Below are 22,534 nucleotides of genomic sequence, written 5' to 3'. Positions count from 1 at the left end.
CCATCAGCTGTTTATCCCCAAATGGTTACAGTAGCAGGGTCTGGTCCAGGTCACAGTCAGAAGCCCAGAACTTCCTCTGAGTCTCCCACATGGTAGGCAAGGGGCCAGGCCCAAGTACTTGGGGTATCTTTCAGTGCCCTCCTAAGTGCATTAGTATGGGAGCTAGAGCAGAAGCAGAGCAGGCATTGCCAGTAGCAACTTAATCTGCTGCATGACAAGCTGTCCCATTTGAAAAAAAAAAACGTGAGGAGATACTTAATCAAAAATAGTCATCTACTGGCTAGCTATAATTATTAACCTGAGTGCTTTTCAGCTGCCATTTATCTTCTCCATTTTCTCTACTCTTCTTACAGTAATTATGTGTGTTTTGTGCTTCTCCTTTGGTAAATTTTCAGTACTGAATATGCAGTATTCTTGGATCAGCAACCTGAAGGTGCAGGAAAGAGTCATTTGTCTGTTTAGATCATTTTTCTGTTCTCTGCTTAGGAACAGGATGTGCACCTATGTTTTTCTACATTTTGTTCTCAGAAGAATGGTATAGGCATCTTTGTGGTTTTACAAATGTACAATCTCATAATCTTTCATACTAGGTGAAGGCAACTCACTCCATGTTTCTGAAAAAAAAAAAAAAAAAAAGAAAAAAACTGGTATTTTCTGCTTTCAGAATGTAACAGGCATAGGAAAGCTCCATTTACCATCTTGTAGTATATTCCCATCTCATACTGCTCTAAAAAATAGGTTCTGCAGCTCAGAACCTATTTTCACAAAAATCTGAGTCACCCATATGTATCTTATCTCTTGGTTGTTTTAGAATAATTTTGAACAAACAAAGGGAGAGTGGTAACTTCAAACTTTATTCCCAATTAAATCTAGATCCTTCAAGATAAAACCATTGACTCATTTGACCTTGCAACTCAGAATCTCCTGTTCTATTTGTAAGTCTAGGACCACATAGTTCCAGGTTTTTACATCAGTCCTCTTCAGTTTCATGGTTTCTGATGTCATGCAACACAAGACTTGCTAATACACCACTCTCAATTTCCGACCAATTTCCTAGGTAATCTCCTCAATAAGTAAAACAGGTTTAAGCTGACTTGCAAATCAATTTTTCTAATAGTGATATACAATATCTATTCTAGATTTTACATACACCTGTATTTTATATGAAAAATCTGGAAATCTGTCATTTCAGAATTGAACTAACTCAAAATAAATAAATAATACCTTTCTAAAATTGCCTTCCAGGGCAGACATTTAGCCTAGAAGTTAAGCTGCCAGTTAGGATGTCTTTATTACAATCTGGAGTACTTGGTTCAATCCCTGGCTCCAGTCCTTGATTCTGAGTTTCTGCAAAGGTAGCTATGATAATTCAAGTAGATGGTTTCTTGTAACCATGTGGGAGACATGAATTGCCTTTAGGCTAACCCTCTAAACAACTGTAGCCATCTGGGGAATAAATTTGTGGATGGGAACTCTTTCTCTCTGACTCTCAAACAAAAAAAATGAAATTAAGTAAATTCCTTCCTAAAAAAAATGCATCTCATTTTTTTTGTCATCATAGCAAAACATTCCTTGTGGCTAATATCTCACTAACATTTATATTTGTTTTCCTATTTTCTTTTTAAAAGAAGGTGTATTTGTTTCATTACTGCTATTGCACTTATACCTACAAAGATTATGAGCTGCCAATTTCCAGGCACTGAAAGAAGAAATATGTGAATAAATTCCTAAAGAAATGCAGTATATAAATGGAGAAAAGCACAACTAAGAATTTATAGGACACAGTTAAAAAGAATACCTAAGAGCCAGATGGAGGTGGGACTTCATTAAGTCTAAAAAAATCAATATGAAAAAATAAGGCAGATGTACTCATACAAGCCTTCCTTGGAAACTTACTAATGTATGTATGAGGCATGAGAGCAGCTGTCCTCAGAATTGAGAAATAGGTAAAAGATGGTAGAAATAATTCAATACAAACAATGTGCTAAGCTTTCCTTGCCCCACTATGCATTGACTGACCTGGGAGGCTTGGACTTAGGGGTCCTTCCACTATCCATGGCTCTGCTCCTCGCTCCAACTTGAAAATCACCTCAGGTTTGGTAATGCAGTATCCTGTTAATGGGAAATAATGTAGCATTTTGCCAAACTGTGACATCAGGTTTTCTGAAGAGTGACAACTTGGTTTAGGAGCTGTACAATGAAAGGGTCAATATGATCTTTTTATTAGTGTGGATGCATTCCTCATGGACTGGAATCTTACCCCTAAATAGCATTAAACCTTAAGAAGTGTTTGATTATTTGTCAAAATAGAAGAAATTGTCCACTTTGGCATTACTGGGGAGTTTCACTTACCCAAGGACAGCAGGTTGCTGTATATCTCCAGCATCACATCCCTGTACAGGGTCCTCTGAGCATTGTCCAGGTTCTGCCACTCCTCCCAGCTGAAGTCCACAGCCACATCCTCAAATGACACCAGCACCTGTAACAGCACATTTCTGCTCAACATATCAGTTCTAAGTCAGAAAACAAGAAGACCAAGAGTTCATTCTTCTGGGTCTGTCTTATATAAGATTCAAGTTACTTTGTATTACACCTACAAAAAAAGAATCTACTAAAAATTATTTCAAATAGGATGATTTAATAAATAGATGATGAAAATCACATAAAACCATCATACACAGGAGAACAGTCATGAAGTAACAAGACAACAAAAAGGAAACCTGTAGAAGTGAAACTGACACTACAAGAAGCAATGACTTGATCAGCCCTTGTCCTGACTGTTGAGGAACAGCTTAGTTATTTTATTCTTTTTAGTATTTTCTTTTTCTATTTAATACCATTGGTTGAACTCTTTACTTAACACAGAATTATTCTTAGGTGTTTAAATCCAACTGAAAGTTGATCCCTATTAAAATAAGAGTGGGAATAAGAGAGGGAGGAGATGTACAGTTTGGCACACTCTCTCTCAGACTTACCCCTAAGGGTAAAGCTAAAAATTTGCTATGGGACTCAAAAAATCCCATTAAGTTGGCAGTTACCAATGCCACCTTATAGTTTAAGTTCATAACTTATCATAAAGATAGGATTAAGTGTCAAAGGATCACATAAACAAGACCAGTGTGTGCTAATAATAATTGATAGAATTAAAAAGGAGAGAATGATCCAACATGGGAGGCGGGATACACAGCAGACTCATAGAATGACAAATGCCCTAAACAGCACTCTTGCCTCAGAATAAGCCCTTAAGGGATTTGGATCTGGCTAAAAAGTCCATGAGAGTTTCACAGGCAATGGAAAGCCAAGACACTGTGACAAAATATGACCTACATGAAAGATCTCTGTGAGTGAGATCTCGGTGGAAAGAAGGGGCCATTAAGGGAGGAGGTAACTTTCTCTGAAGGGAGGAGAGAACTTCTCCTTTGATTATGGCCTTGTCTAAATAAGGTCAGAGTTTGTGAACTCAAGAGGTTTCCAAAGCCTTGGCAGCTCATGACAAGAGTCTGGGGTGATTACTGACATCATAAATAAGAGTTCAGTTATTAATTCAACAACAGGAGTCACTGTGCACTTGCTCCCCATGTAGAACCTCTGTCCTTAATGTGTTGTACTATGAGAATTAATGGTAAAACTAACCTTATAACAGTAGTTTATATTTTTTTGTGTCTGTGTGGTTGCAAACTGTTATCTTTACTCAGTATAGAGTTGATCTTCTGTATATAAAGATAATTAAAAATGAATCTTAATGTAGAATGATGGGAGAGGGAGTAGGAGATGGGATGGTTTGTGGATGGAAGGGTGGTTATGGGGGGAAGAACCGCTATAATCCAAAAGTTGTACTTTCAAAATTTATATTTATTAAATAAAAGTTTTCTATTAAAAAAACAAGACAACAAAAAGGCAAAATTTCTTGTAGATATTTAACAAAAAAAAGCATATAACTGGAGTTGTACAATAGAAGAAAAAAAGTAAACAGGAAAGAGAACTAAGAAAAGATATACACCATGTTCACAAATGGAGATTTTACATCACAAAAATGTCATTTTTAAGTAGGTAATTGGTTTAACATTATCCTAATAGAAGGAAGACATTTTTAGATACAGACAACCTACTTTAAAAGTTCTTGTGGAAAATTAAAGAATCAGGAATAGACACTGTGCTACAGGTTATATTTCTGTTCACTCAAAATCATTGTCCTTCATAGCATTAGTCAACCTAATCTGGCAGAACAAATACTAATATACTGGGTAAACTGGACAACAGGTATTTTTATTCTTACGGTTCTAGAGCCTTAGAATTACATGATCAAGGTGCCAGATGATTCAGTTCTTGATGAGGTCTCTACTTGGCTTACAGACAGTAGCCTTCTTAATTTGTCCTCAAAAGGTGGGGATCATGTAGACAGAAAGAGTGATCTCTTTCTTGCTTTATAAGGTCATCAATATTATCAGAACTGAGCTCTGCCCTAATGATTCATTTAACTATAATTAGTTCTTAAATGTCCTATAATTAAATGTCTTTACATTTAGGGTTGAGACTAGGCTTGAATATAAAGTCTGGGGGACCCAAATCATTCACAGTATTACACCTGTGCTGCTTTTATCTGTACAGGAATTAGGTAACCTCAGGTAATGAGAGTCACATAAACAGATTTGTAGTCCTTTGTTTGCCTTGCACTGATCAGTGGCTTGTGAATGAAAACGATATAATGTTGATTCTAAATAGAAACTGGAAGAGACAAAATTAGGTCACCCTATTCTTCTGTGAGGAAGACTAGCAATCATTAGAGAAAGGAAATGCTCCTTTACCTATGGCTCTGAAGGAGGCAAAAAACAAATCTGACCCTTGATGGACAAGTACTATCAGAAATACCTGCTGCTGATTCAACTGGTAAATGAATCAGCAAAACAAAACAACACCACCAGCAATAAAGACAAGTAGTACAAGGATGGCCAAGTATGCTATTCCTTGGCTTCATACTTACTAATCGTGTTACTTATGGTAACTTTTACCCATGAGTGTATTTCAAAAAGTTTATAGAAAAAGGGAATTAAGTTTATCTCAGTGAACATTTGAAATCAGTTTTCTCATATTACACATTTTCTATTGATTTTTAATAGACCAAATTGGCTTTAACTATAATTATGTACAATAATTGTTACTTAATAAGTCAAAAAAATTACATTATAGACTTAAAGCTTTAGGAAAGAGTCTGGAAAACAGTATGTCTCTGTTGCTAATCACTGTTATTTGATAGTACTACAGGAAAATATTGAGTTCATAAATGAAGGCAGTTTTGCAAGCCAGAAAGGGTATGGAGAGATACTAGAAATTTGGGGTCATGTAGAATTGGAAAACTCCAACACACTTCTCATAGAGGATTAGAAAATTCAAAAAATATTTCTCATATTTCCTTTTATTGCTTAAGGTTGACAAAGCTGCTTCTAGTTCTTACAAAAAAATTAATGAAGAATCCTTTGGGAATCAAGAGCAACAATACGCCACAATATTTAATAAATGGCTATGATCATGACAATAATTGCTAGAAATTGTGAATGGATTAAGCTGGTTCCTGACAATTCTTTCAATTGCTCAAAATGGCTAGAGGAAAGATGAATAAAAATATATTTCTAAGGAAACAAGTAGTCTACATAGAAACATTAAAAAAAAATGAAAGTCTCAAAAAACTGGAATGACAGCTAGTTGGAATGATAAACATATCAATCTAAGTTAATTTTTTATAGTTATATAGCAAAAAAAAAAAAATAACCAAACTTGTTGGACCCTCGCCAGCGAGGGTCCAACGCAGTCACGACACGGTCACTGTTCATCAGTTCTCAAGGAACTTTTACTTGTGGGGAGAGAAGGAAAGTGGGGAGAGGAGAAAAGAAGAGGAGGGGCTGTGGCGGCGGCGGCCACGCCAGCCCGCCCAGATCCCAGTGTCCCTTTATGCTGATATCGTCCAATCAGATGAGAGGGCGCGTATAGTCTCAGGTCGAAAGTTCATCTGTTTCACCTGGTTCTTCCTAGTTGTTTACGCAGAGTCCATTCTGTTTCATCTGTTTCACCTGGTTGTTTTCATAGGCCTTGTAGTCGACCGATTGCTGCAAACTATGTAGATGAGGAGGTTCTCACAGGTGGCCAGCCTGCGGTTCCCCACACAAACTCACCTATAATGTGATGGCAGTTTATGACATAAGGAGGCTGTTACAGACTACAGACAGGAACTATGCAAAAGCAGCCCTGCTCATGAGAAGGGCATGCTATGAAGAGTCGTTGCCAGTGAGTGCAATGTGGATAACAGAAATCAAAGAACACTTCAGAAAGTGCAGAAAACAAAAAACAACCAACTTAGGGGTTACTAGGGTGCAGAACCCGATCAAAGAATGTGTCCCATTCAAAGTTTAGAGGCCACTCAAAACAGCCTGAGAATTTGAAGATGACCAAGTTACCATGAGATGAAGGATTTGCTGATTCTCCTCATTGTTTCATTTGTTTCCTTTTCCAAAAAGAAGGTTAACTGTGATTATCCTGAGATCCTAGCTGGTGCAAAGCAGTGAAAAGATGAGATCTTAGTGTTTTCTCAAGAAGTACAGGATATAGTTAAGATACTTGTGGGTAGTGGGGAGAAGAATGCCAGTATGCAGAGACCACTGCCCATTCATTTTCAATGCTACTATGCTACACTCTCATACCCACTGTAGAACACCTCAGGCAAGACCAATTAACCTTGGGTAAGCAAACACTACATCAAGGTGTCTGCATCACTTCTGAAAGGGGTGCCATTTGTTTCACTGCTCTCTCTTTCCAGCATCCACAATGACACCCAATGTTCCAATAACGGCCATTCCATCAGGCTGAGGTCAGAAGAGATTTGATGCACACCGTTAGTGTACAAGACCCTCAGAGCTTGGGTCATTTATTACCATAATCTAGGTTACTGCTCCTGATATCCTGAGAAACCCAGAATAACAGCATCAGTCAGACATCTCCTCTAACAGACTCCTGGTGTCTGTCTCTGCACGTCTTGCATCCACTGCGCTCCTCCTCTCAGAATGAATCCATAGCAACAACATAGACCCTTGCCTTTAAACTTATCTGGGACAGATCTCAATGAAAACAAACAAACAAACAAAAAAAACCAGAAGAGCCTCTGGAGTATACACAGCCAGAATGACAGAAGTGGCAATGTGAGCTGCTTCAACACATGGATACTTTATACTTCATGACATTTACCAAATTCTGATATATTTGAAGGATATGAGGTTAAAATACAAATAAAAAAGAGTAATAAATAGAATGAATGAGGTTTCATTCATTCACATCTTGTTGAAAATATACAGGCCCATCAGGGAAAGAGAGCCCCTTAATATGAAGATTCTGTGCCATGACAGGTGATAGGGCACATATGTAACTGCAGACTTCACTAGGATTGAGGGTCAGCAAAAAAATATTTTAAGAAATGAAGCTAGGGGTCAGCACTGTGGCACAGCGGGTTAAAGCCCTAGCCTGCAGCGCCAGCATTCCATATGGGCACCAGTTTGAGTCCCAGCTGCTCCACTTCTGATCTAGCTCCCTGCTAATGTGCCTGGGAAAGCAATGGAAGATGGCCCAAAACCTTGGGCCCCTGTACCCACGTGGGAGACCAGGAGGAAGCTCCTGGCTCCTAGCTTCGGAATGGCTCAGGTACAGCCATTGTGGCCATTTGGGGAGTGAGCCAGTGGGTGGAAGACCTCTCTCTCTCTACCTCGCTCTGTAACTCTTTCAAATAAATAAATCTTTAAAAAGTGAAAACATTTTCCAAATTTAGTGAGAATTTTAAATCCACAGATTCAAGAGCTGAATGATGGTGTATAGTAAAATTTTCCAAAGAAAGGTCTAGCCCTTCACCCTCAGTACCTGAAATGTCTTGCCTGCCTGCTGTAAAGGCTTTGGGCCACGGGGGTAGTCTATGTTTACAATGTGATTTAAGGTCATGTCGTATCAGTCTGATGTCTGGATATGTTGGAGACAAAGGGCAGTTACATGTGTAGTCAACATGTTTATGTGACAAAATCCCTGGAAAAGCTCCAAAAAATGACATTTGGGTGAGATTCTGTGGTTGGCAGTGTCCTGTTGTAATTGTTGGGAGATTCAGGCAAGAACAAAATGTTGCCACACAGAAAACAACTGGAAACTAAATGACTCATGAACCCTGTCCTATGAAGCTCATCCCTCAGCTGAGTTTAATGCATCCCTTGATACTAATAATATGTAATTGTAAGTAGGAGGACTTCTGAGTTCCTTAATTCTTTTGAGGAATCTCTGAGCCCACAGATCTTACAGACTTCCGAACTTGCAGATGAACCATGGCCTTGGGGACACTTATCAGCTCACACAATCATAAAACAAAGGAGGGTAACCACACTAAGGCATATCATGATCATTTTTCCAGAAATGAAAAGAAAGAAACCCAAAAACAAACAAACAAAAAATATCTGGGTAAATACAAAAGAATGCTAAAAATGATAGATATCAGAGTAAAATATATTTTATTATTTGTAAACTGTTAATAAAAGGTCGTTGAGCTTCCTCCAAGATGGCGGAATAGGGAGGGAGCATACTGATAGTCTGGGAAAAGATAGTTTAATAAAAGTGGAGATAGTGTAGTTTCAGGGAAGAGTTAGGGAAAAAACAGCAGAGGAAACTCTTGCGAAACTAGTGGGACACAGTGGAACTATGTGGAGGGCATAGGCACCCATGGTTCAGAACCCCAGCTACCGACTCTATGCACCAGCGCTGGAAAGGGAGGTGAGGCAAAACCTCAGTAGCCCAAGACACTGGCGGGGAAGCGGCAGGAAGAGCCTAGAGGGAATGAGGCTTGAAGCCCAAACGGGGAAAGTTCAGGCTAACTAGAGAAGAAAAAAAACCCAAATAAATAAATAAAAGGGACTGGTACGGACACGATTCTCTCTCTCCACTCATCTTACAAAGGTGAGCAAGACAAAGAGCAGGTGCCATTTTGGACATAAGTAAAAGCTGCACCACCTCAGGGCTGCGCCCACCCTCAGCAAAGCAGAAAAACCTGACTCTGGTGGGGAGAAAAAACAGGACGTTAGGAACTAGTGAATGTGTGGAGCTAATGAACTGAGACTGTGAAAAAAAAAGGGGGGGGGGGGAGCGGAGCCAAGATGGCGAAAGAGTGAGGGCGCACACAACAGTTTGGGAAAAGAAATTTTAACAAGGGTGGAGTTACTGTACCCTAAAGAAGAGTCTCAGAGGAAAAAACTGCAGAGGAAACTCTTCTGGATCTAGTGGATGTGACACGGAGGACCTATTGGGAGAGTAAGGTGGCCCACTGCCGTGCCGCGCCTAGCCCTGCCGAGCTGCATGGAGCCGCGCTGAGCCGCACCTAGCAGCGCCCAGCCGCGCCGCGCTGCACCGACACGACCCGACCCACACAGAGGCGCGCCATGGACACGGCCCACCCACAGAATTTGAGCCCCGGTGCTGGAAGCAAAGGTAACCCAAGATATTGGCCACAAAGGTTAGACCTTGGTTGGAGCTCACGCGGTGGGGAGGGGGAGCTACACCAGGCTGACTGGAAGAAAAAAAAAAAGGGGGAACCAGCTGGGACACTAGCCTCTCTCTGCGCTCTCCTTACAAACCCCAGAAAGACAAAGAGCAGGGACCACTTGACATAAGTAAAGAACCAGAGTTCTTTGGCCACACCTCCAAGATGCCAAACAAACGTAGAAACCAAGGCAACAAGAGCAAGGAAGACACTATAATGCCCCCAAATGAAAAAGACACCCCAATTCAAGATTATGAAGATGATGAGATAGAAGAAATGCAAGAAGCGGATCTCAAAAAATTGGTAAGATCATTAAGAAGCTCTCAAAAACAAATTCTTGAACTACAGAAATCCTTAATGGACAAGATAGAAAATCTCTCTCATGAAAATTAAATCTTAAAGGGAATCAAAATGAAATGAAACAACTTGTAGAACAAGAAACAGTGATAGTGATGAGAAATCATAATGAAATGAAGAATTCAATAGATCAAATGACAAACACATTAGAGAGCCTTAAAAACAGAAGGGGGAAGCAGAAGAGAGAATATCGGAATTAGAAGACAGAGAACAGGAAAGGAAACAGGCAAACCAAAGAAAAGATGAGGAAATTAGAAATCTAAGAAATATTGTTGGGAATCTACAGGATACTATTAGAAAAACCAACATTTGGGTTCTAGGAGTTCCTGAAGGCATGGAGAGGGAGAAAGGATTAGAAGGCCTTTTTAGTGAGATACTAGCAGAAAATTTCCCAGGTTTGGAGAAGGAGACATCTTAGTACAGGAAGCTCATAGAACCCCTAATAAACATGACCAAAAGAGATCCTCACCACGACACATTGTAATCAAACTCACCACAGTGAAACATAAAGAAAAGATCCTAAAATGTGCAAGAGAGAAACCTCAGATTACTCTCAGAGGATCTCCAATTAGAATCACAGCAGACTTCTCATCAGAAACCCTACAAGCTAGAAGGGAATGGCGAGATATAGCCCAGGTACTAAGAGAGAAAAACTGCCAGCCCAGAATATTATATCCTGCAAAGCTCTCATTTGTGAATGAAGGTGAAAGAAAGAACTTTCACAGTAAACAGAAATTGAAAGAATTTGTCGCCATTCGTCCAGCCCTACAAAAGATGCTTAAAGATGTGATACACGCAGAAACACAAAAACATGGCCATCAATATGAAAGAAGGTAAAGGAAGGAAACCTCACAGCAAAAGATCACAGGAAACCCAAAAATGATAGGGCAAAGTTACTACTTATCGATAGTCACATTAAACGTTAAAGGCCTGAACAATCCAGTTAAAAGACACCGATTGGCTGATTGGGTTAAAGAACAAAACCCATCTATCTGCTGCTTACAAGAAACACATCTTTCTAACAAAGATGCACACAGACTGAAAGTGAAAGGCTGGAAAAAGATATACCATGCCAACAGAAATGAAAAAAGAGCGGGAGTAGCCATCTTAATATCAGATAACATAAATTTTACCACAAAAACTATTAGGAGAGACAAAGAGGGGCACTATATAATGATTAAGGGATCCATTCAACAGGAAGATATAATGATTATCAATGTATATGCACCTAATTACAGGGCACCAGCTTATTTAAAAGACTTGTTAAGGGACTTAAAGGGAGACTTAGACCCCAATACAATAGTTCTGGGGGACTTCAATACTCCACTCTCAGAGATAGACAGATCAACAGGACAGAAGATCAACAAGGAGACAGTAGATTTAAATGACACTACAGCTCAAATGGACCTAACAGATATCTACAGAACTTTTTATCCTACACATAAAGACTTTACATTCTTCTCAGCAGTATATGGATTGACCACATGCTAGGCTATAAAGCAAGTCTCAGCAAATTCAAAAGAATTAGAATCATACCATGCAGCTTCTCAGACCATAAAGGAATGAAGTTGGTAATTAGCAACTCGGGAATCCCTAGAGCATGTACAAACACATGGAGACTGAACAACATGCTCCTGAATGAACAATGGGTCATAGAAGAAATTAAAAGAGCAATCAAAAACTTTCTGGAAGTAAATGAGGATAACAGCAAATCATACAAAAAACTATGGGATACAGCAAAAGCAGTGTTAAGAGGAAAATTTATATCAATAGGTGCCTACATCAAGAAATTGGAAAGGCACCAAATAGATGAACTTTCAAGTCATCTCAAGGATCTAGAAAATCAGCAGCAAACCAACCCAAAACTAGTTTGAGAAGAGAAATAATTAAAATCAGAGAAGAAATCAATAGGATTGAATCCAAAAAAACACTTCAAAAAATCAGCCAAACGAGGAGCTGGTTTTTTGAAAAAATAAACAAAATTGACACCCCATTGGCCCAACTAACTAAAAAAAGAAGAGAAAAGACCCAAATCAATACAATTAGAGATGAAAAAGGAAACGTAACAACAGACACCACAGAAATAAAAAGAGTCATCAGAAATTACTACAAGGACTTGTATGCCAGCAAACTGGGAAATCTATCAGAAATGGATAGATTCCTGGACACATACAACCTACCTAAATTGAACCAGGAAGACATAGAAAACCTAAACAGACCCATAAATGACACAGAAATTGAAACAGTAATAAAGGCCCTCCCAACAAAGAAAAGCCCAGGACCAGATGGATTCACGGCTGAATTCTACCAGACATTTAAAGAAGAACTAACCCCAATTCTCCTCAAACTACTCAGAACAATCGAAAAAGAGGGAATCCTCCCAAACTCTTTCTATGAAGCCACCATCACCTTAATTCCTAAGCCAGAAAAAGATGCAGCATTGAAAGAGAATTACAGACCAATATCCCTGATGAACATAGATGCAAAAATACTCAATAAAATTCTGGCCAATAGAATGCAACATCACATTAGAAAGATCATCCACCCAGACCAAGTGGGATTTATCCCTGGTATGCAAGGATGGTTCAACGTTCGCAAAACAATCAACGTAATACACTACATTAACAGACTGCAGAAGAAAAACCATATGATTCTTTCAATAGATGCAGAGAAAACATTTGATAAAATACAACACCCTTTCATGATGAAAACCCTAAGCAAACTGGGTATGGAAGGAATATTCCTCAATACAATCAAAGCAATTTATGAAAAACCCACGGCCAGTATCCTATTGAACGGGGAAAAGTTGGAAGCATTTCCACTGAGATCTGGTACCAGACAGGGATGCCCACTCTCACCAGTGCTATTCAATATAGTTCTGGAAGTCTTAGCGAGAGCTATTAGGCAAGAAAGAGAAATTAAAGGGATACAAATTGGGAAGGAAGAACTCAAACTATCCCTCTTTGCAGATGATATGATTCTTTATTTAGGGGACCCAAAGAACTCTACTAAGAGACTATTGGAACTCATAGAAGAGTTTGGCAAAGTAGCAAGATATAAAATCAATACACAAAAATCAACAGCCTTTGTATACACAGACAATGCCACGGCTGAGAAAGAACTTCTAAATTCAATCCCATTCACAATAGCTACAAAAATAATCAAATACCTTGGAATAAACTTAACCAAGGACATTAGAGATCTCTACGATGAAAATTACAAAACCTTAAAGAAAGAAATAGAAGAGGATACCAAAAAATGGAGGAATCTTCCATGCTCATGGATTGGAAGAATCAATATCATCAAAATGTCCATTCTCCCAAAAGCAATTTATACATTCAATGCAATACCAATCAAAATATCAAAGACATTCTTCTCAGATCTGGAAAAAATGATGCTGAAATTCACATGGAGGCACAGGAGAACTCAAATAGCTAAAGCATTCTTGTACAACAAAAACAAAGCCGGAGGCATCACAATACCAGATTTCAGGACATACTACAGGGCAGTAGTTATCAATACAGCATGGTACTGGTACAGAAACAGATGGCTAGACCAATGGAACAGAATAGAAACACCAGAAATGAACCCAAACATCTATAGACAACTTATATTTGATCAAGGATCCAAAACCAATCCCTGGAGTAAGGACAGTCTATTCAATAAATGGTGCTAGGAAAATTGCATTTCCACGTGCAGAATCATGAAGCAAGATCCCTACCTTTCACCTTACACAAAAATTCACTCAACATGGATCAAAAACTTTAATCTATGACCAGACACCATCAAATTATTAGAGAGCATTGGAGAAACCCTGCAAGATATAGGCACAGCCAAAGACTTCTTGGAAAAGACCCCAGGAGCACAGGCAGTCAAAGCCAAAATTAACTATTGGGATTGCATCAAACTGAGAAGTTTCTTTACTGCAAAAGAAACAGTCAGGAAAGTGAATAGGAAACTGACATAATGGGAAAAAATATTTGCAAACTATGCAACAGATAAAGGGTTGATAACCAGAATCTACAAAGAAATCAAGAAACTCCACAACATCAAAACAAACAATCCACTTAAGAGATGGGCCAAAGACCTCAACAGACATTTTTCAAAAGAGGAAATCCAAATGGCCAACAGACACATGAAAAAATGTTCAGGATCACTAGCCATCAGGGAAATGCAAATCAAAACCACAATGAGGTTTCACCTCACCCCGGTTAGAATGGCCCACATTCAGAAATCAACCAACAATAGATGCTGGAGAGGATGTGGGGAAACAGGGACACTACCCCACTGTTGGTGGGAATGCAAACTGGTTAAGCCACTATGGAAGTCAGTCTGGAGATTCCTCAGAAACATGAATATAACCCTACCATACAACCCAGTCATCCCACTCCTTGGAACTTACCCAAAGGAAATTAAATTGGCAAATAAAAAAGCGGTCTGTACCTTAATGTTTATTGCAGCTCAATTCACAATAGCTAAGACCTGGAACCAACCCAAATGCCCATCAACAGTAGACTGGATAAAGAAACTATGGGACATGTACTCTATGGAATACTATACAGCAGTGAAAAACAATGAAACCCAGTCATTTGCAACAAAATGGAGCAATCTGGAAAGCATCATGCTAAGTGAATTAAGCCAGTCCCAAATAACAAATATCATTTGTTTTCCCTGATTGGCGACAACTAACTGAGTACCAAAGTGTAACCTGTGGAAGTGTAATTGACACTATGAGAAATAGTGACTTGATCAGCTATGGTGCTGTTGATGTACAATGTAACACCTTGTCCATTTTAGTATTTTTTTTGTAAACTCTGTAATTAACACACAATTATTCTGAGGTGCCTAAATCTTAACTGAAAAGTGATCCCGATTAAATATAAGAATGAGAAAAGGAGAGGGAGGAGATGTATAATAGGGGACATGTTCAATTGGATTTGCCCTAAATGATGAAGTTAGAAAAGTTCCAGGGGATTCCAATACAATCCCATCAAGGTAGCATGTACCAATGCCATCTCACCAGCCCAGGTGATCAATTTCAGTTCACAACTGATCACACTGATAGGCCTAAGAGTCAAAGGAATCACACAAACAAGATTAATGTCTGCTAATACTAACTGATAAAAAAAAAAGGGAGAGAAGGATCCAACATGGGAAGCAGGATACACAGCAGACTCATAGAATGACAGATCTCCTAAATAGCACTCTGGCCTCAGAATCAGCCCTTAAGGCAATTGAATCTTGCTGAAGAGCCTATGAGAGTATTTTAGGCATGGAAAGCCAAGACACGCTGGGAAAAAAAAAAGAAGAAGAAGAAGAAGAGGAAGAAGGAGGAGGAAGGAGGAGGAAGAAGAAGGAGGAGGAGGAGGAGGAGGAGGGAGAAGAGGGAGGAGGAGGAGGAAGAAGAAGAGGAGGAGGAGGAGGGGGAGGAGGAGGAGGAGGAGGAGGAAGAAGAAGAGGAGGAGGAGGAGGGGGAGGAGGAGGAGGAGGAGGAGGAGGAAGAGGAAGAGGACGAGGAAGAAGACATAAATGAAGGATCTCAGCGAGTGTGATCCCAGTGGAAAGAACGGGGCCATCAAAGTAGGAGGTAACTTTCTCTGAAGGGAGGAGAGAATTTCCACTTTGACTATGGCCTTGTCGGAATAGGATCAAAGTCGGCGAAACCTAAAGGCTTCCATAGCCTCAGCAACTCATGGCTAGAGCCTAGGGAGATTACTGATGCCATAAACAAGAGTGTCAAATTGTTAAATCAACTTCAGGAGTCACTGTGTACTTACGTCCCATGTGGGATCTGTCCTTAATAGGTTGTCAAAGGTGAAGTAATGATATAGCTAGTACTGAAACAGTATTTTTGCACTTTGTGGTTATGTATGGGTGCAAACTGATGAAATCTTTACTTAGTATATACTGAAGCGATCTTCTGTATATAAAGATAATTGAAAATGAAAAAAAAAACCCTTGGTTTTAAATTGGAAATTACATAGAAAAATAATCAATCTCTTTTTAAAAAAAATATCTTGCAGAACCTCGGTCATTAATGTGATGTACACTGTTATTTAATGCTATAACTAGTACTCCAACAGTATTTTTTCACTTTGTGTTGCTATGGGAGGACAAACTTTTGAAATCTATATATATACTAAACTGATCTTCTATATATAAAGAGAATTGAAAATGAATCTTGATGGGAATGGAAGGGGAGAGTGAGTGGGAAAGGGGAGGGTTGCGGGTGGGGGGGAAGTTGTGTGTGGGGGAAGCCTTTGTAATCCATAAGCTGTATTTTGGAAATTTATATTCACTAAATAAAAAAAAATTAAAAAAAAAACTGAGGGTGTGTAGAGAACTCACGGAGTGCCTGCATGAATACTCTTGGAAGACGCCACAAACTCAGTAACCTTGGCAACCTGGTGGGAGATTGCAGGGGAATCTGAGCTTACACTGAGGACTGCACAGATCCTGTGTGTGTGGTCCTTGGCACAGAGCAGACGAATATTATACCCACAGGGGTTAGAGCTCAGACACTGACTGCCTTCAATTCTGCTCAGCTGTGCGGAATTACTTCCCTTCTGAATATGAGAGAGAGAGAGAGAGAGAGAGAGAGGGGGAGAGAGAGAGAGATATTGATTGATTGATTTACTATGTCTAACCTGGGTGTGTCATTTGTGGCACAGCCTTAACCCTGAAGAACCAAACAGAGCTCTCTGGCCACACCCATCACAAGCCTCTAAGGCTCCACCAAAAGCAGACAATCCACTTAATCTAGAGTCATAGTATAACAAGAAAAACCACTACAGTGAGGAAAAAAAAGAAAAGAAACCAAAGAATATCTCCACAATGCCAAGCAACAAACACAGAAACTGAGGAAACAAGAACAAGGAAGATATTGTGATGCCCCCAAATGAACAAGACACACCAATTCAAGATTATGAAGATGATGAGATAGAAGAAATGCAAGATATGGATTTCAAAAAATTTATGATAATAACATTTAGAAATTCTCAAAAACAAATTCTTGAACTACAGAAATCCTTAATGGACAAGACAGAAAATCTCTCTCATGAAAATTAAATCTTAAAGGGAATCAAAATGAAATGAAACAACTAGTAGAACATGAAATTGTGATAGTGAAGAGAAATCATAATGAAATGAAGAATTCAATAGATAAAATGACAAATGCATTAGAGAGCCTTAAATACAGAATCACTGAAGCAGAAGAGAGAATATCAGACTTAGAAGACAGAGCACAGGAAAGTATACAGTCAAACCAAAGAAAAGAGGAAATTAGAAATCTAAAAAATATTGTTGGGAATCTTCAGGATACTATTAGAAAAACCAACATTTGGGTTCTAGGAGTTCCTGAAGGCATGGAGAGGGAGAAAGGATTAGAAGGCCTTTTTAGTGAGATAGTAGCAGAAAACTTCCCGGGTTTGGAGAAGGTCAGAGATATCCTAGTACAGGAAGCTCATAGAACCCCTAATAAACATGACCAAAAGAGATCCTCACCACGACACATTGTAATCAAACTCACCACAGTGAAACATAAAGAAAAGATCTTAAAATGTGCAAGAGAGAAACCTCAGATTACTCTCAGAGGATCTCCAATTAGACTCACAGCAGACTTCTCATCAGAAACCCTACAAGCTAGAAGGGAATGGCGAGATATAGCCCAGGTACTAAGAGAGAAAAACTGCCAGCCCAGAATATTATATCCTGCAAAGCTCTCATTTGTGAATGAAGGTGAAAGAAAGAACTTTCACAGCAAACAGAAATTGAAAGAATTTGTCGCCATTCGTCCAGCCCTACAAAAGATGCTTAAAGATGTGATACACGCAGAAACACAGAAACATGGCCATCAATATGAAAGAAGGTAAAGGAAGAAAACCTACCAGTAAAAGATCACAGGAAGTTCAAAGCATATGTTAGAAAATATCTTTGGGAAAATGGCAGGGCAAAGTTACTACTCATCAATAGTCACACTGAACGTCAATGGCCTCAACTCTCCAATTAAAAGACACAGACTGGCAGAACGGATTAAGGAACAAAACCCATCTATTTGCTGCCTACAAGAAACACATCTTTCCAACAAAGATGCACACAGACTGAAAGTGAAAGGCTGGAAAAAGATATTCCATGCCAACAGAAACCAAAAAAGAGCTGGTGTAGCCATCTTAATATCAGACAAAATAAACTTTAACACAAAAACTGTTAAGAGAGACAAAGAGGGGCACTATATAATGATTAAGGGATCAATTCAACAGGAAGATGTAACTATTATAAGTGTATATGTACCTAATTACAGGGCACTGGTTTATTTAAAAGATATGTTAAGGGACTTAAAGGGAGACTTAGACTCCAATACAATAGTACTGGCGGACTTCAATACTCCACTTTCAGAAATAGACAGCTCGACTGGACAGAAGATCAACAAGGAAACAGCAGATTTAATCGACACTATAGCCCAAATGGAACTAACAGATATCTACAGAACTTTCAATCCTACACTAAAGAATTTACATTCTTCTCAGCAGTACATGGAACCTACTTTAGGACTGACCACATACTAGGCCATAAAGCAAGTCTCAGCAAATTCAAAAGAATTAGAATCACACGATGCAGCTTCTCAGACCACAGCAGAATGAAGTTGGAAATTAGCAGCTCAGGAATCCCTAGAGCATATGCAAACACATGGAGACTGAACAACATGCTCTTGAATGAACACTGGGTCATAGAAAAAAATCAAAAGAGAAATCAAAATCTTTCTGGAAGTAAATGAGGATAACAACACAATATATCAAAACTTATGGGTTACAGCAAAAGCAGTGTTAAGAGGAGAGTTTATAACAATAGGTGCCTACATCAAGAAACTGGAAAGGCACCAAATAAATGAGCTTTCAATGCATTTCAAGGGTCTAGAAAAACTGTAGCAAACCAACCCAAAACTAGTTTGAGAAGAGAAATAATTAAAATCAGAGAAGAAATCAATAGGATTGAATCCAAAAAACATTACAAAAAATCAGCCAAGGAAAGAGCTGGTTTTTTGAAAAAATAAACCAAATTGATATACCATTGGCCCAACTAACTAAAAAAAGGAGAGAAAAGACAATCAATAAAAACAGAGATGAAAAAGAGAATGTAACAACAGACACCACAGAAATAAAAAGAGTCATCAGAAATTACTACAAGGACTTGTATGCCAGCAAACAGGGAAATCTATCAGAAATGCATAGATTCCTGGACACATGTAACCTATCTAAATTGAACCAGGAAGACATAGAAAACCTGAACAGACCCATAAATGACACAGAAATTGAAACAGTAATAAAGGCCCTCCCAACAAAGAAAAGCCCAGGACCAGATGGATTCACTGCTGAATTCTACCAGACATTTAAAGAACTTCAATTCTTCTCAAACTATTCAGAACACTTGAAAGAGGGAATCCTCCCAAATTCTTTCTATGAAGTTGGAAATTAGCAACTCAGGAATCCCTAGAGCATATGCAAACACATGGAGACTGAACAACATGCTCTTATTGAATACTGGGTCATAGAAAAAAATCAAAAGAGAAATCAAAATCTTTCTGGAAGTAAATGAGGATAACAACACAACATATCAAAACTTATCAGCTTAATTCCTAAGCCTGAAAAAGATGCAGCATTGAAAGAAAATTACAGACCAATAACCCTGATGAACATAGATGCAAAAATACTCAATAAAATTCTGGCCAACAGAATGCAACAACATATCAGAAAGATCATCCACCCAGACCAAGTGGGATTTATCCCTGCTATGCAGGGATGGTTTGATGTTCACAAATCAATCAATGTGATACACCACATTAACAAACTGCAGAAGAAAAAACATATGATTATCTCAATAGATGCAGAGAAAGCATTTGATAAAATACAACACCCTTTCATGATGAAAACTCTAAGCCAATTGGGTATAGAAGGAACATTCCTCAATACAATCAAAGCAATTTATGAAAAACCCGGGCCAGCATCCTATTGAATGGGTAAAAGTTGGAAGCATTTCCACTGAGATCTGGTACCAGACAGGGATGCCCACTATCACCACTGCTATTCAATATAATTCTGGAAGTTTTAGCCAGAGCCATCTGGCAAGAAAAAGAAATTAAAGGTTTACAAATTGGGAAAGAAGAAATCAAACTATCCCTCTTTGCAGATGATATGATTCTTTCTTTAGCGGATCCAAAGAACTCTAATAAGAGACTATTGGAACTCGATGGGGTACTGGAAGAGACATCATAAGGGAGGTGTATACTTCCTTAGGGAAGGCACCCTATTGACTTCCATTACCAAGCTGGCCTGGGAGGAGAGCTGGCCTGAATAGAAGTCATTGATGTACCCCAAATAAAGTTGAAGAGAAATAAAGAAAATGAATGTATCAAGAGTGACCAAAAGAAGAAGAGGAAAAAAAAGCAGAAAGATTATCAACCCAACTATTTCCTATCCATTCCCATCACCAACAAAGAGATTACAAAAGGAATTAAGATTCTGCAAAATGAGATAATACAGCAAGATAAGTGATTGGCTAAAGCCATGGTCAGTGATGGTTCTTTTCACATTACCCTATTAGTGATGTAATTATTAAATGAAGATGAAATAAACATTGGTATTGATGCTCTCTTAGAATTAAAACCACTCATAGAAGAAATCCTCCAAGGAAAACATCTGCCTTTGACTTTTCAAGGGATTGGAACTTTTGGTGACCAGGTTGGATTAGTGAAGCTGGCAGAAGGGGATCACATAAATCTACTTTTAGAGATAGCAGGGAGTGAAAAAAAATAGAACCTGAATTGTATGAAAAATTTATCAGTCATAGATTTGGAGAAGAAATGTTATATCGTATAGATCTTTGCTCCATGCTGAAGAAAAAACAGAGTAATGGCTATTATCACTGTGAGTCTTCAATTATGATTGGCAAGAAACCTACTGAAATCCAAGACTTTATTAACGAAGCTTTCCATCGAGAAAGAATGAAATTGAAGTCTAAAGTGAAACAGATAAAGGAACTTTTATTAAAGCTGGAGACTCAGGCTAAAATTAGGAGGGAGCTTTCTGAAGAAAGACTTATTCACAATAATCAAGGAAATGATGTTGATTTCAGTATGACTTTGACGTAAGCACTGCGTGATAAAATAGTTTATGATATATTTTCAGATTACTAAATAGTTCTTTGGTGAATGCCAAAGAATTGTTCTGGTAGTGTTTGCATAACAGCAAACCAATACTTGGTAAGGAATTAACAATTTCTTGCCAAACAATACTGACTTTGTCCCCCCTCTCCTTTTTTTTTAAGCTAAACTTGTGTTTTTTTTTTAACTTTTATTTAATGAATATAAATCTCCAGTGTACAGCTTATGGATTACAATGGCTTCCCCCTCCCATAACTTCTCTCCCACCAGCAACCCTCCCCTCTCCCGCTCCCTCTCCCCTTCCATTTACATCAAGATTCATTTTCAATTCTCTTTATATACAGAAGATCAATTTAGTATAAAGATTTCAACAGTTTGCACCCACATAGAAACACAAAGTGAAACATACTGTTTGAGTACTAGTTATAGCATTAAATCAAAATGTACAGCACATTAAGGACAGAATCCCACATGAGGAGCAAGTGCACAGTGGCTCCTGTTGTTGACCCAACAAATTGACACTCTAGTTTATGGCGCCAGTAACCACCCTAGGCTGTCATCATGAGTTGCCAAGGCTATGGAAGCCTTCCAAGTTTGCCGACTCTGATCATATTTAGACAAGGTCATAAAAGTGAGGATAGTAACCAATGATCCTAAGAGTGGCATTTACCAGGTTTGAACAATTATACAGCATTAAGTGGGGAAGAGGACCATCAGTACACACAGGTTGGGAGTAGAGCCATTGGTGGTAGAGTAGAGGTTATGATTACAAAGGAATGAGGCCCAAGTACGCTAGACAGGGTCTAGAAAAAAGGACAGAGTCATTATTAGAGGAGCTAAGAAAGGTGCTGTCTAAGCTACAATTAAGTTTTCTGATTGAGAGGCAAATAGAACCTGATAGAAGGGGCTTGATAATAATCTGGTGGGCTTTAGGCCTTGTAAGTTAAGAGGCCCAGACCTATCTATCTCTTCACGTGGGGTACATTCTAAGGGAGGTGTGAACCTCCTAGGGGAAGGCACTCTGTTGACTTTCATTACTTGGCTGGCCTAGGAGGAGAGCTGGCCAGGTAAAGGCAGGTGGCATCTCTAACAAGAAATTTACAGTTCTGCCTGCAATGTTGCTGACCCTACTTGACCATACCCTCAGCTGCAGTGGTCACTTTGGAAGTTGGGCTGAGTGAAGGGCTTTTCAGCTTAGAGCCAATAAGATCTGTGGCTCTGACCTGGGCATCCATCGACTCCAGGGCAGGTCCATTTCCAGTGATCCAACTCTTGGCAGAGCTGCCAGGGCTCTTCACAAGCTGACTTCTGCTGAAGCCCAGGCTTACCACATTGAAAGCCACTGCAGTGGACTGGCCTGTTGGGTCTCCTTGAGGGCAGATCACTGTACAGATCAGCCATTAATAGGCCTGCCACCCATTGCTTCTGATGCCTAGCTTTCTTTTCCTCCTGGTTTGTGTTAAAGCAGACCA

The 22,534-nt window shown here is 39.0% G+C and overlaps 1 protein-coding gene and 1 pseudogene across 7 annotated transcripts in view; one reads left to right on the top strand and one right to left on the bottom strand.

Annotated features, from left to right (window-relative positions):
• Nucleotides 1-22,534, bottom strand: part of LOC133767103 (zinc finger protein 883-like) — a 100,688-nt gene that overhangs the window by 3,032 nt on the left and 75,122 nt on the right. For 5 of the 7 annotated variants that reach the window (XM_062201281.1, XM_062201280.1, XM_062201279.1 and 2 more), the window contains 2 exons: nucleotides 2,353-2,479; nucleotides 2,020-2,112 (listed from right to left, as the gene is read on the bottom strand). In XM_062201281.1, the coding sequence (XP_062057265.1) occupies nucleotides 2,020-2,112; nucleotides 2,353-2,479 (220 nt within the window). Of the gene's footprint in view, nucleotides 1-2,019; nucleotides 2,113-2,352; nucleotides 2,496-22,534 lie in introns of all 7 variants that reach the window. The other 2 variants (XM_062201285.1, XM_062201284.1) reach the window with 2 other exon arrangements.
• LOC133766680 (A-kinase anchor protein 7-like) lies at nucleotides 9,450-21,050 on the top strand (annotated as a pseudogene).

This window comes from Lepus europaeus, chromosome 9, assembly GCF_033115175.1.
Source record: "Lepus europaeus isolate LE1 chromosome 9, mLepTim1.pri, whole genome shotgun sequence".
In the NCBI taxonomy this organism is placed as follows: Eukaryota; Metazoa; Chordata; class Mammalia; order Lagomorpha; family Leporidae; genus Lepus; species Lepus europaeus.
Note: the sequence above shows the minus strand (reverse complement) of the source record. Positions and strands in the feature narration are given on the sequence as shown.